This window comes from Bufo gargarizans, chromosome 2 (genome assembly GCF_014858855.1).
Source record: "Bufo gargarizans isolate SCDJY-AF-19 chromosome 2, ASM1485885v1, whole genome shotgun sequence".
Lineage (NCBI taxonomy): Eukaryota > Metazoa > Chordata > Amphibia > Anura > Bufonidae > Bufo > Bufo gargarizans.
The window spans coordinates 599,046,016-599,061,427 of record NC_058081.1 but is presented as its reverse complement, the minus strand read 5'-3'; the positions used below and the strand labels follow the sequence as shown (position 1 = coordinate 599,061,427).

Genomic DNA, 15,412 nt, shown 5'->3' with positions numbered 1-15,412 from the left:
CCTGAACTGGTCCTTTAAAAGTGGGTTTCAGAAATCTTCTTAAAAATTTTAAGAATTGCTTCTAAAATTCTAAGCCTTTTAACGTCCCCAAAAAATAAAATGAAATTTACGAAATGATGCCAACATGAAGTAGACATATGGGGAATTGTTAAGTAATAAATATTTTATGAGGTATCGCTTTCTGTTTTAAAGTAGAGAAATTGAAATTTTGAAAATTGAAAATTTTTCAATTTTTTTTGCAAATTTGAGATTTTTTCATAAATATAGGTGAAATATATTTACTCAAATTTATGACTATCATGAAGTACAATGTGTCATGAGAAAACAGTCTTAGAAATGCTTGGATAAGTAAACGCGTTCCAAAGTTATTACCACATAAAGGGACACATGTCAGATTTGTAAATTTTGACCTGGAAACTGAGGCATCAATGACCCTTGGTCATGAAAGGGTTAATATGTCCTTGATGTCTTTTTCTGGAACGTTAATAACTGATTCTCAGATTAGGTTGTAGAAAATCTTAGGGCTGTGTTAGGCTCTGCCACCTTTCATATTTTTTAATATTCTAAGTGGGAAAGTAGAGGTTATAAAGACCTGCCTTGATTCTAATGATCAGTGAAGATCCCATTAATGAGGCTTCCAGTAATCAGACATATTTTACTGGTCCTGTGAATAGTTATACATCTCCATTGTGACACAACCCCTTTAAGTAGTAATTACTCACTCAGATGACCTTTCAAAAACAGCTCCTGCGTATGTGAGGAATAACACTATATTTGAGACCTATATGACTTGTATCACACATTTTTCTCTCTCTGAGCTAGTGGATGGAGACTAGCTGCTTTGACGTCTCCAATATATTAAAAGAAAATTCTGTTCCCCCTCTCTGTGTAGCATACCCTCAGAAGTAAGAATATTGTGGAGGACATGATACTGAAATACTAGGCAGTTCAGATGTGAATCGAGCAATGAAGACATTAAATTACTTACTAGCCCACGTCAGTGTCTATGCTTCAATCTCCCTCTCCACCTATCCCCGTTTTGTTCTTGGTGTAGGAGTGGGTCACAGAGTTGGGACCTGCACCTATGAGACAATGGGGGCATATCTTAGTGATATGCCCCCATTGTCTGTGATGGGAATACTCCTTTAGATTACTTACTAGCCCACGGCAGTGTCTATGCCTCCATCTCCCTCCAGCAGCTACTCCTCCAATTCCCCTTCTCCTCCTCCATGCATTTCTATGCAATCTGATCTGTCTGTAAACTGCCTTATTGCATCTTAATAGTGAACTGAAAGTTAATACACACAGCAAAAAGCAGGAGAAGAGACTGATAAGTGAAGAAAGAGTAAATTTTACAGTACATTGCAAAATTGCATATTCTCAGTAAACCCAAATTTTTCTTTTTTTTTTGTTGCCGATGCCAAAAGTGTCTCAAGTACTGTAAATACATGGTAAATGTTCATTCACATGGAATATTTTTGTGTGCAGATGTCCACATAGATTCTGTTCCGAATCCACCACCTATTATTAATGAGAGTCTGCACTGGTGTTAACGTGGCCACGGATTATTTCCATGTGGTTTTCCCAGACCAAATCAACAAGGGACAAGCCCCCGCTGGGTGTGCTTATTGCACAGAAACCGATGTTAACTGAGGTGGCTGTCCACATGTGGATTAGATGCTGTGAATGGGGCTATAAACCCACAGGCAGACCCATGGCATACAAAATCACATCAAAAACCTGAGAGAACATACTCTAAGGGCTTATGCACACCGCCGTAGTTTCAGTCCGCATCCGATCTGCCTATTTTGCTGATCGGATGCGGACTCATCTACTTCAATGGGACTGCAAAAGATGTGGCTAGCCCACCCCTGTGCAGTCTGAATCCACACGGCCGTTCCGTGGCAAAAAAACAGAACATGTCTTATTCTTGTCCATTTTGTGGACAAGGATAGGACATTTTTACAGAAGTTAAAAAAGTGGTGCCTTGCACTCGCCTGGGATCTGTGTTTTGCGGATCCGCGATCTGCGGACCACAAAACACTTATGGCCATGCGCATGAGCCCTACGGATACTAACTACTTGCTGTCAGTCTGTTGTCTGAGACCAGATGGAACAGTGAGCTATTGTGATCAGTTCACATTGTGTCGTTCCTGTGAGATGGTGTGGACCAGAACCATTGGACATAGTCTGGTAGCATAGGTGCTGTTGGGTGCCCCCCCTGTTGGCACAGTGCTGTGGTCACTATGTAGTGGATGTGCGGTCCATGTGTTTTTGGCTACAATTTTGGTGTCTGTGATTAATGCTACTGCGCTTAAAAGTGGTATTCTCATCTAATAAAACCATGGTATATATATCGCTAGGATGTGTCCTTACGTTATGATCGGTAGATGTTTGACCTCTGGACCGCCAACAGATCTGGAGAATGAAAAGATTATACAGTGGTCCCTCAAATTGAGTCCATACCTCTATGGCAAACCAGTAATTGGTTCCAAAGCCCAAAAATGTCATCCCGGAATATGAAAAAGTTACATTTTAAGAAAAATAAGCAGATAACCAAGACATATAAAGCAAGTCCTCAAGTAAAACATACAGGAATAGATGCTGGAAGCTAAAAATTACTTAGCATGTTGAGAACAGGAGTTTCTACAGGGTCTTGCATAATACATACGTAGATGTACCAGAAAAATAAAATGTTGCCGCTCAGCTGGTGCCTAAAGGAGCAGCTCATCCTGGCACAGACAGGGGGCAGTACAGAACATTTAGTACCAGAGAGGATCTACTGGACAACCCATAAAGGTGTTTTACCAGTGAAATGGCCATGTTGATTGGTTGGATCTGAGTCTGAGGCATTGTATGTTCAGTCTAGTTTCAACTTATGATGGCCCAGAAAAAAACATTGTATGTTGAAAATATTGTATCCTCTGGCCATTATATCTCAAGGGACCACTGTATAATCCAATGTGCTTGGAAAAAACATAATTTCAGAAACGTAGAGGTTCAGGAAATCACATGGGAAAGGTTAAAAAAGGAATGAAAATAAAATGCTGATTTTCAACCTTTTTTTATGAACCTCTACTTTTCTCAGAATGAATTCTTCCTGCACAGTGGTACTCGTGGTCCACCGGCTGTATAGAGAACTGCAGCAGGTTCCATGCACTGAAGACAGGATTCTGGGTGTCTCAGGGGTCAGGCCATCACTAATCATAAAGTGATGATATAGTCTACCGACATCGATGCACAGTTAGTAACATAATGTATAGATACAGTTCTACGAACTGTAATAGACAACATACTCATTCTTTAAAAAAAAGTACATGAAATGCAAAATGAGCACTGAGACACAAGCACACATCAAAGTATTTCTGCAAAGGAGCTTATTTTCTCCAATGATATGGCACGGATCCATATAAGAGGATTTCTTACTTAAAGAGGATTCCTGCTTTATAGCCCGTGTTGAGCTTCTGCATAACCAGCCAAACCTATTGTTTTCTTCAAAAACCTTTTCTTCGATTTGGAAGCTATAACGTTACGTTTCACCGTTACATAATGATCTATATTCCCGTCTTACTTGGCTCTAGTCTCTAGTCCATGGACTGCAACGTGTAGCAGTGCGGTTAGCGATGGAAAGACTTCCACCTTCACGTACCCTTGTTTATCCCTAAATATTTTATAAAGCATCGGTAGCAGTTCTCTGTCAGGTTGTGCCAAGACCTTCACGTCTGCAGCTACATAGAGGATAATTAAATGACAAAGTACACAATGTAATAACTGCAAGAAAAGTTTCATCACAAGCCTGACTGGCCTGACTGAGAAAGTGGAAGGTTCTCCTGGCAGCATCAGTTTCATAGTACAATCTTGAGGCAAATTAGGAATTTAACCATTCTGAAGGCAGTATGAAGACTATAAATATATTTGGAAACAGGGGCGTAGCTAGAAATGACTGGGCCCCATAGCAACATTTTTTTATGGGCCCCCCTCTCCCGGATCTCCCACCCCCACATACCTCTCAGACCCCCACCCACCTCTCAGACCCCCACCCCTTCCAGAGCGCCCACCCAAACACCCTTCCAGGACCTTCCACCCCAACATCCCCACACCCCTCCTTGACCTCCCACCCTAAATCTTCCACCGCCAGTCCCCAGATATAATGGTCCAGACATCAAGTGTCCTGCTCCCCCCTCCTGCCTATATAATGGTCCAGACCTCCAGGTTCATGCTTCCCCCTAATCCCCATATATAATGGTCCAGACCTACAGAATCCTGCTTCCCCCTACTCCCCATATATAATGGTCTAGACCCCCAGTATCCTGCTTCCCCCTACTCCAAATATATAATGGTCCAGACCTCCAGGGTCCTGCTCCTCCCTATATAATGGTCCAGACCTCCAGGGCCCTGCTCCCCCCTTCTATCTAAATATAATGGTCCAGACCTCCAGGGGCCTGCTCCCCCCTATATAATGGTCCAGACCTCCAGGATCCTGCTCCCCCTTCTCTTTAAATATAATGGTCCAGACCTCCAAGGTCCTGCTCCCCCTTCTTAAATATAATGGTCCAGACCTCCAGGGTCCTGATCCCCCTTCTCCTTAAATATAATGGTCCAGACCTCCAGGATCCTGCTTTCCCCTCCTCCCTATATAATGGTCCAGACCTCCAGGGTCCTGCTCCCCCCTAAATAGAATGGTCCAGACCTCCAGTGTCCTGTTCCCCCCTATATAATGGTCCAGACTTCCAGGATCCTGCTCCCCTCTTCTCCTTAAATATAATGGTCCAGACCTCCAGGGTCCTGCTCCCCCCTCCTCCCCAGATATAATGGTCCAGACCTCCAGTGTCCTTTCCCCCCCTATATAATGGTCCAGACCAGACCTCCAGGCTCCTGCTCTCCCCTTCTCCTTAAATGTACTGGTCAAGACTTCCAGGGTCCTGCTCCCCCTTCTCCTTAAATGTACTGGTCCAGACCTTCAGGGTGCTGCTCCCCCCTCCTCCCCAGATATAATGGTCCAGGACTCCAGAGTAAGTTTTACCAGTCCCAGAGTCAGCAAGCCCTCACCACACAGCCACTTGAACGTCTGCGCGCCCACACTCCAGCAGTGCTGCCAGGCCCAACAGCACGCAGCTTCGCTGTACGCTCCGCCTCCTCCACTTCCAGCCAGTTGGACTGCCGCCCAGACTGGGAGCGGGACCACTCCATCTCCTCATTGCAGGTATGCCTCTCTGCCTCCGGCCGCGCCCTATCGCACCGCCCACAGCCTGCAGGCCCTGCAGATAGTGCTTTCTCTGTCTGTCCTGGAGGGGCCTGTGACCCCTGTAGCTACGCCACATGAATTAAAAAATAAAAATAATCCTTAGCCATGGCCCGGGCCCCCAGTGGCGTTGGGCCCCATAGCCATTGCTATGGCTGCTATGGTGATCCCTACGCCCATGTTTGGAAAACCAACAAGAAAATGGATAAACTGGAAAATATTTAAAGGGCATCTGTCAGCAGATTTGTACCTATGACACTGGTTGACCTGTTACATGTGCGCTTGGCAGCTAAAGACATCTGTGTTGGCCCCATGTTCATATGTGGCCGAATTGTTGACAAAAATCATGATTTTATATATGCAAACGAGCCTCTATGAGCAATGGGGGCGTTGCCATTACTCCTAGAGGCTCAGCTCTCTCTACAACTGCCGCACCCTCTCCACTCAAGACCAGGCATGATGTTTTAACTTTCTGGTCCTGTCAATTTAAGAGCAGAGGGCGCGGCAGCTGCAGAGAGAACAGAGCTTCTAGGTGTAACGTCAACTCCTCCGTTGCTCTTAAAGGCTCATTTGCATTTTTTTCAGCAATGCGGCCACATATGAGCATGGGACCAACACAGATGCCTTCAGCTGCCAAGCGCACATGGAACAGGTCAGCCAGAATAAAAGTAAAATAAAAATTTGATTTCTTTTTAGACTTCATAAAAGTTAACTGATTACAGGAATAATATAGAAAAATCAATCAGTATATGGTCCATGTCAATGTGCATCCTGAAGGTATCATATTGTAGGTCAGAGACCTATTCTCAGGACTCCATGTAACTACCTTGTTGTCTTCTTCCAGCTGCAATTTCCAACAGAACCCCCATGTCTGTGCCAGTCATATACAACATAGCATCTTATATATTTATATGCCTTTGCCTCCTCATATATTGAAACCTACAAATATAGACCTTGACCTTGACCGTATGGAACTTCCATGCCCTTCTTGTTTCGTATTGATGATGTCAGAGTATAATATAGATGATGTCAGTAAAGTGTGTAGAGAATCTTTTACATACCAGTTATCTTATAGCACATCATATTTAACACATTTCTTTTAGATATGCCATAAATGTCCAGATTGGAGTAATCACAGATCACGTAGGGCAGCTCCAATAAGTCCAGTCTGTACCGTTCATTTTCGCACTGAATTTCTTACCAATCTCTTATGTATTCTTTGTCTGGAACAAAAAATAATAATCTGTGCTCTTCGACAGACACATGTTGAACATTCACATCCACACTGATTGTTAAATATGAGATCAGGGTCCAATATATTAGTAGAAAAGTTGTGCTAAATACATTCAAAAACAGAATAACTTCAAAGCTCCATTTTTGAAAGTTCAGGCTGTAACATGATGATTGTCTTTAGAGCTATGATCTGTGACATCAAGTAAAATCAAATAAGAGAGGAAACTGTGGGGAAAAATAAAATACAAAATAAATATTCCCTCAAGATACAATGACCTCAGGATACAATATTTTCAGCGTACAATGGTCTTTTCTGGACCATCGTAAGGTGAAATTAGACAACATACAATGTTTCAGACTCGGATCCAACCAATCAACATGGCCATTTCACTGGTAAAACACCTTTTTTTGTTGTCTAGTTAGTAGATCCTCTGTGGTGCTAAATGTTCTGTACTGCCCCCTGTCTGTGCCAGCGTGAGCTGCTCCTTTGGACACCAGTTGAGCGGCGACTCCATTTTATTTTTCTGGTACATGTATTTACTATGTAAGACCCTGAAGAAGCTCCTGCCCTCACCATTTACAGCTTCCAGCATCTATTCCTGTCTGTTTTACGTAAGGACTTTCTTTATGTCTTGGTTATCTACTTATTTTTTTTACTTATTCTGGGATGGCATTTTTGGGCTTTGGAACCAATTACTGGTTTTCCATAGATTTATGGACTCAAGTTACAATGGTTTCAACATACAATGGTCATCCCGGAACCAATTAATTTTGTAACTTGAGGGACCACTCTTTTTGAGATAAAATGCAGCTGAAAAATTGGTTAGAATTCTTGACATTGCATTAAAGCAGAGTTATTAAATATGTTGCCTCTTTTTCCATTTACATATAGTAGAATTACAATACTACGTTGGATTCTGTTTTGCATGACAACCAGGGGATGTCCATCTGTGCTGTAAGCCATATTGTTATGGATGTCCTAGCAATGTCTGTCTTATAGAAGTAGTGAAAAGGAATAAGACCCACAATCAATTGCTGGAAAGACAAGAGCCGTAGCTTCTTATTTTGTAGTTACCATTCCATACAAATCAATAGGTTAATATCTTGTGGTTAGTTTCCGCTGAATTAAACTGATGACCTAGCTTTTGGATAGGGTATCAGTATCTGATCAGTGGGGATCTGACACCTGGGTTCCCCGCCAATCAGTTGGTTGAGAAGGCACCGGTACTCTCATTAGTGCCACGGTCTTCTCACAGCTTTGCCTAGGCCATGTGACGTCACGTTCATCAGTCACGTGACCTAGGTGCAGATCAGCTCTATTGAAGTAATTGGGGCTGAGCTGTGATTTCAAGCACAGCTTCTGTAAACTCTACTGCGCGCACCGGTTCCTTCGCAAACAGTTGATCGGAGGGAGTCCCGGGTGTCTGACCACCACCGATCAGACACTGATGACCTATCTAGTGAATGCACGTCTAAATGAATACCAAATAAATTTGTGGGTGCCAACATAAGGATATCTAATATCTATGTGGCTTTCGATATTGTATTGTAACTATAAAACGAGAAAAGTAAGCATTTGAGGTGTAACTAGCTCCAGATTATAAACTGATACATTTGCTTGTGGATTCTCTGCACAATATTTCACTTCTTAGAGCAGCAGCTTATGCTCCAGAGCTGCTCTTCCTACTAGAAGTGGGAACAGGCTGTTCAATTCATCGTCAGCCATTTTGGATTTCTGTAGCTGAGTCTTGCACTGACTTCCTTCCTTCTTTCTTCCCATCTTTGACAGCTCTCCCCATGTACAAAGTCATACAACAAAAGCTGTCAATCACTCTGTGTGTGGGGAAAGCAAGTGCCCTAAGTTCACTCTCAGTCCTGGCAGCATTTTACATGACAATACTAAATGAAATTAAAGAAAGCGATATATCCCTTAGCTCAGCATCTCCTCTCTATTCTATGTGAAAGCAGAAACCATTTCTATCCAGGATATGTGCTTCCTGAAATCCACACCTTGGGTTGGAAATGAAATCTTTGGGTGTTCCATTATTATCATTGCAAATACAGAAATTAATTGGACAGAAAACAAATGCATATAAATATATATATAATATATAAAGCTGAGTGTATGTATGTGTGTGTGTATGTACAGGTGAAACCTGAAAAATTTCAATATCCTGCAAAAGTTCATTTATTTCAGTAATGCAACTTAAAAGGAGTTGCATTAAAGCAACTTAAAATTACAATATTGTGAAAAGGTTCAATAGTCTAGGCTCAAAGTGTCGCACTCTAGTCAGCTAATTAATCCATACACCCTGAGCAAAGGGTACCTGAGATTGTAACTTTGGGTTTTCATAAGCTGTAAGCCATAATCATCCAAATTATACCAAATAAAGGCTTGAAATATCTCGCTTTGCAAGTAATAAGTCTATCGCATATATTAGTTTCACCTTTTATTACTGAAATAAATTAACTTTGCACGATATTAAAAATTTTCGAGTTTCACCTGTATAGATTTCCGCTAAAGGAATCCGCACCGTCGCATTTACAATAACAAAATTTGGCACACAGGTACATTAGGTGTCCGGGAAGGTTTTAGACCAGGTCTCAGCTCTCTAGTTCCTGAGATATTCCCCAAAAATGCATTAGCCAACAGAAGCCTGGTCACATGACCCTTATCAGCCAATAGAAGCTTGCAGGTCCTTAGTCTCCACATGCACATAGTTTTACACCAGGTTTCCATAACTACCCAGCCATTTTTCTTCACTGCTGTAGGTCAACTTTAAAGGAAATCTGTCACCAGGATAATCACTTTTGCAGTAAAGCCATGGCCTAATAGCATTTAGTACCTTATTTCCAGATGTGCCTTTGTTTCAGCAATAGATGTTTTTTATCCTCTGAAAAGCCACTTTATTTGGTATGCAAATGAGCCAGTAAGGTGCCCAGAGGGGCTTCACTCTTGCAGGAAGGAGCCCAGGTGCGTCTCCTGACACAATGTGTCCACCCCTCCTACATCACATTCAAGCCATAACTCCTGACAGTATTTCGCCGTGACACCGGACCGCTGCTCCGTCCTAACTGACTCTAATGGGGATGGGGGCGGAGCTCCGGCGCAGCACGGCAGTGTGCGGCGAAAGGCCGCCAGACTAAAAGTAGTGCATGTCTAACTTTTTAGTCTGGCGGCCTCTCGCTGTGCACTGCCATGCTGCCCCAGAGCTCCGCCCCATCCCCATTATAGTCAATGGGGATGGAGCAGCGGTCCGGCGGAATGGCGAAATAGCGGCAGGACGAATCCGACAGGGTGAACAGCCTGTCGGATCCATCCTGCCGCTAGTGTGAAAATAGCCCTACACTATTACAATAGCGGACCCCAAGACAAAGGCAGTGGTCATCATATTATGGGTTTGTTAATGTTTTGCTACTTTTACGTTCATTAACAGATCCGATTGTATTATCCGGTACCTGCATCCTATACTGGACAGAAAATCGCAGCTTGCTTCGGTTTGTTCTCCGGTATGGGAATGCAACCAAACGGAACTGAATGCATTTTGGAGCATTCCTTTGTGTTCAGTTTTGTCCTCATTGACAATGAATGGGGACAAAACGGAAGTGTTTTTCTCTGGTATTGAGATTCTCTGCCGGATCTCAATACCGGAAAAGTTAAACGCAAGTGTGAAAGTAGCCTTAAGCCTCATTCACACGTCAGTGTTTGGGAGCCAAAACCAGAATTGGAGCCTCCACAGACATAAGGTATAAGGGAAAGATCTGCACCTATTCGGTGTTTAGAGTCGCACCTGGTTTTGGCTCAAAGTCACTGATGGAAATCGCTGACCAAACACTGACGTGTGAATGACGCCTAACACAGCAAGGGCTGTAGATTCATGACATTGGTTTGTTGGTAACTTCTTTTTTTATTCTTTTGATGTATTTAGAAAAACATGCTTCCTGTAAAACCCTTTCATATTCTTTATTGTACTGTTCCCAACTTGCATTGACCCCAATTTTCTATACCATATTTAATCTCCCCTTAAAATCAATCTATATATAAACTGATTTAAAAACATGAGTCCATTTCTCAGGATGACTAATGAGACGATATTTACTTGTAATGGGATTATTTCTGACGGTAAATCTCATATTAATAAAATGGAATGAATACTCCATTGGAATGATATAGTGGTATTCTGTAATACTAGCAATATTTTCCCTAAAGTGACTTTATCTAAATGTTCTTCTTGACTTCTTTTGCAACCAGATTGTGCTTCATCATTAAGAGCATTCAGATCAGGAAGCTATTCATTGTCTTGCAGCTTCTCCTCAACTCACATAGGTTGATTAGAAATAAGTAGCTGGTTTTAGACGGTCACCAAGACCAGTGTCTTGATGGCTTTACTGTATTGTGGATCTATAGCTGTGTGCTGCAGGCAGGCTAGGCATGGGTTAAGAGCTACTGCTTTTCTATTGGAGATCAGGAGGAGGCTGCACAGAAAAACGCTGCTTGTAACCAACATCAAGAGAAGATGCAGACCTATTTCAGGTTAATATGTCCAAAACGTGGCCGTTACAGTGTATTGGAAGAGGCTCTCCAAATCAATATGCAGTGCTTGGCACAGGGAGACAGAGCTGCTGGATTTCACCCCTCATTCATGGCTGTAGGTAGATGCCACAGCTTCTAGAAGATGAAGAGACTGCTGCAGCTACAGAGGAAGCCTATATATTGCAATCCACTCATGCAGCATCTATAAAAAGTGACCTTCATTTACAGGAACATTAGGACCCTGTGTAATCAGGTTTGAATTATTAGGACTACCTGCCTTGGATGTGGTGGGTTTCCATTAGTCACCATGATCAATTTATACTTTGGGACCTTCCAGTCTTTGCTTCTTCTTTGCCTCTTTGAATGGAGACCGATGGCTGCTTTGGGGGGCTGGCAGCGAGTACATGGACATCGAATGCTGAGGAGCAGCGGATCATCTTCTTCTGGGTTGGGGTCTTCATCATCAGCATCTACACTATTTCAACACCATAAAAGAGGAGCTACCTCGGAAAATATAACTAGACAAAGCAAGCAAAGTAACTTACTACCAGATGAATCTATTTGCCCCTACAAAGTGTTCAGTGAGGGGCAGGAGGGCTACAAGAAGGGAATTTGTTTCAGGACCATGGATAGTGACTTCCGCTGCGACCAAAGAGAATGCAATCTGTACAAGTCAGGGAGGTCTTTGTTGGCTAACGTGTTAAGAAATAGCAGCGTCCTCTTACAATGGCAACCACCAGCTCCATACCTTGCTGACCTGAAAGGGTTTTTAATCAACTGCTCTTGGAATGGCACTTTTACTCGTTTCCAATGTGACAGTGTCCAGCTAGGTGTGAACTGTAGAGACTACCTCCTAACCGACGTGCATGACAATGTCAGGTACAGAATCTGCCTGCAGACCCTCTTCAGTAACAGGACATCTATGGAAGAATGTGTGGACTTTAGTGTGGAGCCTGTGGGGATGCAAGATATTGTCATTGCCATGACTGCCGTTGGGGGGTCTATATGTGTGATGCTGGTCATCATCTGCCTCTTAGTGGCCTACATTACAGAAAATCTGATGCACCCCGCCTTTATGCACCCATCCACAAAGAGGGGGCCATGATATGTTCATTTCTGTAGGTTCGTGAAAAGACACTTGAGATTCTTATTTGATAGACCAACACCAGTGTTCAAATGGACTATAATCACAAAACAGGGACAACATCACTGTGAAGTTAGGACATCATTTAGAGAAAAGACTATACTATGTGCCAAACAAGTGAAACGGATATGAATATCATTCCCAACAACCACAGGATTGCCAGCTGTTCTAGAACTACAAGTTCCAGCAGGTGCAGCGGCTCTGTGACTTGTAGCCCTACCATAGCTGACCCCTTTAAGGTTGCTTATCTCTGCTTTAAATAGCTAAATAGCAAATGTTACTGTAAGGTGTAGGTGTTTAGTCACTGCAAAGACCTGGCCATACACTGTGTAGATTCCATGGTGATTCTCCACATCACTTATGGTCACAGTCGGACCTAATCATTTTTCTCATCAGGTCGGAGCTTTGTAGCCGTTGGTTTGTTGATCAGATGGTATGCCACAAATCATTTGATCTGATGACTTTCTATAAAGCACTTTTAATGTGTGGAATTATCTTTCAAAATGGTGGGATGATGTGAAATCTTGTACTGTGTATGGCCAGCCTGACAGATATAAGGAATTACAATGCAAGAAAACCAATGATATGAACTGAGATATTCTACAAAGGATATGCCCCCTCCCCTATACATGTGGGGTAATTCTTCCTTCACTCCATATTACTATAATGTTATTTTTTCTGTGGTCTGACATCTTTGTTATAATGTGGGTTTCTTATGTACATGGTAGTAAGATTAAAGTATTAGAATACCATATATAAGGCAATGTTCACAGCTAGCTTTATACAGTATGATGTCTATGTGTAACATGATAGACAGTACAGGGTAGTATATATATATATATATATATATATATATATATGTCTACAGGATACTGTTGTAGATTGTACAGTAAGAGAAGCTATAGTAATGTCCAGTCATGTTCATTTAAATGTCATTTTCATGGTTAATGTTGATTGTCTGTAATATTAGGTAGCTTTAATACACCACAGTACACGATGTGCCAAACATATTGCCGTAGTATATATGTAGAAGAGTCATCTACCTTATTTCACGAGTCAGATGTGGCCTATAAGATATTTACTACTCACACGGCTCCGTACTACAAAGCGTATCAGGACCACATATAGCCTTAAAGGAAAACAGAGACACCCTATTATTTTTTACATCGGCCGTTAAATTCACACATAAGTCATCATTCTGCACAGAACACTTCTCTATATGTCTGCATCTATACGCACGTGTGATAGCTGCTATCTGCAAGAAAGCAGCGCCCCTAGTGGGCATTCTATCATTAACCATACACCTTGTGTAATACTTGCAATAAGTTTGAAGGAAATGGCCTTTTAGACAAAATAAAATTAGTAATATTATTTTATGATATGGAAAAGCCATTCATGGTGTTCTGTTTATTGAATTGATGCTCCATCTTTGATAGATATTGACCTAACACTCATTTGGGAGGCAGCTATTATATAACCACCTCGTACACATGTACATTGAGCTGAGCACGCAAGTCTTCGTAATGGGGAGAGGGGAGAAAAGCCACTGCCAGAATCATCTTAACTCCTGTGGAAACAAAAGGGGGTATTTATTACCAGACATGCAACAATTTTTGGCATATATCTTGTGCAGATTTGTCGCAAAGGGGATTTGAGGCTGTATCTGTGACTTGACCCCGCTCAGGCCAGGTCTAAAAAAGGGGACCGGCCGGCCCGTCTCATTTATATTTTTCTACGCCGGTTTTAGGTGTAGAAAATGGTCTAAATTTAGACAGGCGGTGGATGAGCAGAAGTTATGTAGAGGCTGATGCCTCTACATAACTTCGGCAGATCCACCACCAGCGCAGGGGTTATTAAGACAGGCGTCTAAAACGCTGATCTTAATAAATGACCCCAAAAGTTTTGGGCATATTGACATCAAACATGCCAGATCCATATTTACTCTGAATCTGATGTTGGGTCTTGATGGGTTTGGCCAACCAGAATGTGCATAATATGTAAGTGCACCTTGATGGGTTTGGCCAGCCAGAATGTGCATAATATGTAAGTGCACCTCTGTAATATTTATATGGTCATCAAAGTCTGCAGAATTTTTGAACTTTTTTACTCTTGTTTCTACTTGGAAACTATAAACAAGCAGGTACTGATGGATGTGTTTCTATTTGGTACAAACTTAATTGTACCCAGCAATGGAGGATGTCTGCTGTTGACAGATAAATGATTTTTTGCTCTAATTACGGCCTGTGTACCTTAACCAATTCTACACTTCCTACAGACTTTAAACATTCGGGCCATCCACATTTATCTCTTCAAGGAGCTTTCTGAATGTTCTTGCAGAGATGGTAGCTGTAGGAGTGGAACCCCCACTGATCAATAATTCTGACATGTCTCTATAATGTCAAAACTTTATGAAAATGATAGTTATCCTTTAATATATGAGTACTTAGTGCTGTATGACCAGGGGCGGACTGGCCATACACCCTATTGGCCAAGTACAGAACAATCTGACACTCCCAATTAATGCTGCGAACATGAGGAGCCCTCCTAAAATCAACTGTATTACCTAGGGCTGAAATGATTACTTGATTGAATCGAGTAATTTGACACCAAAAAAATCCTTGATGCAAATTTTTTGCATTGAGGATTTATTTGCGCCATGTGACCACGGAGCGGGAGTGAAGCGCTTTCTATTACTTACCGCTCCGTGGTCACCTGCCGGCCCGTACCACGCTGCACTTTCAGCCCTGACACATCATCAGGACATAGTGCACGTATGCATGAACTATGATCCGACGCTGTGTGATGTCAGGACGGCAGTGCAGCGCGCGGAGAAGATGACATAGGAGCTGTGGATCGGCGCCCCTACAGGAAAAGTAAGCACTGGCAGTGAGGAGGGAAAGCTGATGGCACTTGGGGGCAGCTGAGGGCACTTAGTGGGCAGCTGATGGCACTGGGGGGGGGTAGCTGATGGCACTGGGGAGGTAGCTGAAGGCACTGGGGGAACGGAGCTGATGGTACGGGGGGAGCTGATGGCACTGGGGGATAGTGGAGCTGATGGCACTGGGGGGAACTGATGCACTTGAGCTGATCGCACAGGGGGGAACAAAGGGAGTTGGGGAATGATGTCAGGGGGTCTGATGAGTTTTTATAAAGGAAAACAGTCTATTAATTAATTTTTTCTTATTAGAGTACTCGATTAATCGTAAAAATAATCGGTAGAATACTCAATTGCTAAAATAATCGTTTACTGCAGCCCTAG

The 15,412-nt window shown here is 42.5% G+C and overlaps 1 protein-coding gene across 1 annotated transcript; it reads left to right on the top strand.

Moving 5' to 3' along the window:
* Window positions 1-11,316: 11,316 nt before the first annotated feature.
* Window positions 11,317-12,114, top strand: FNDC10 (fibronectin type III domain containing 10). Its single transcript, XM_044277559.1, has one exon. The coding sequence runs from the start codon at window positions 11,317-11,319 to the stop codon at window positions 12,112-12,114; it is 798 nt and encodes a 265-aa protein (XP_044133494.1).
* Window positions 12,115-15,412: the final 3,298 nt, after the last annotated feature.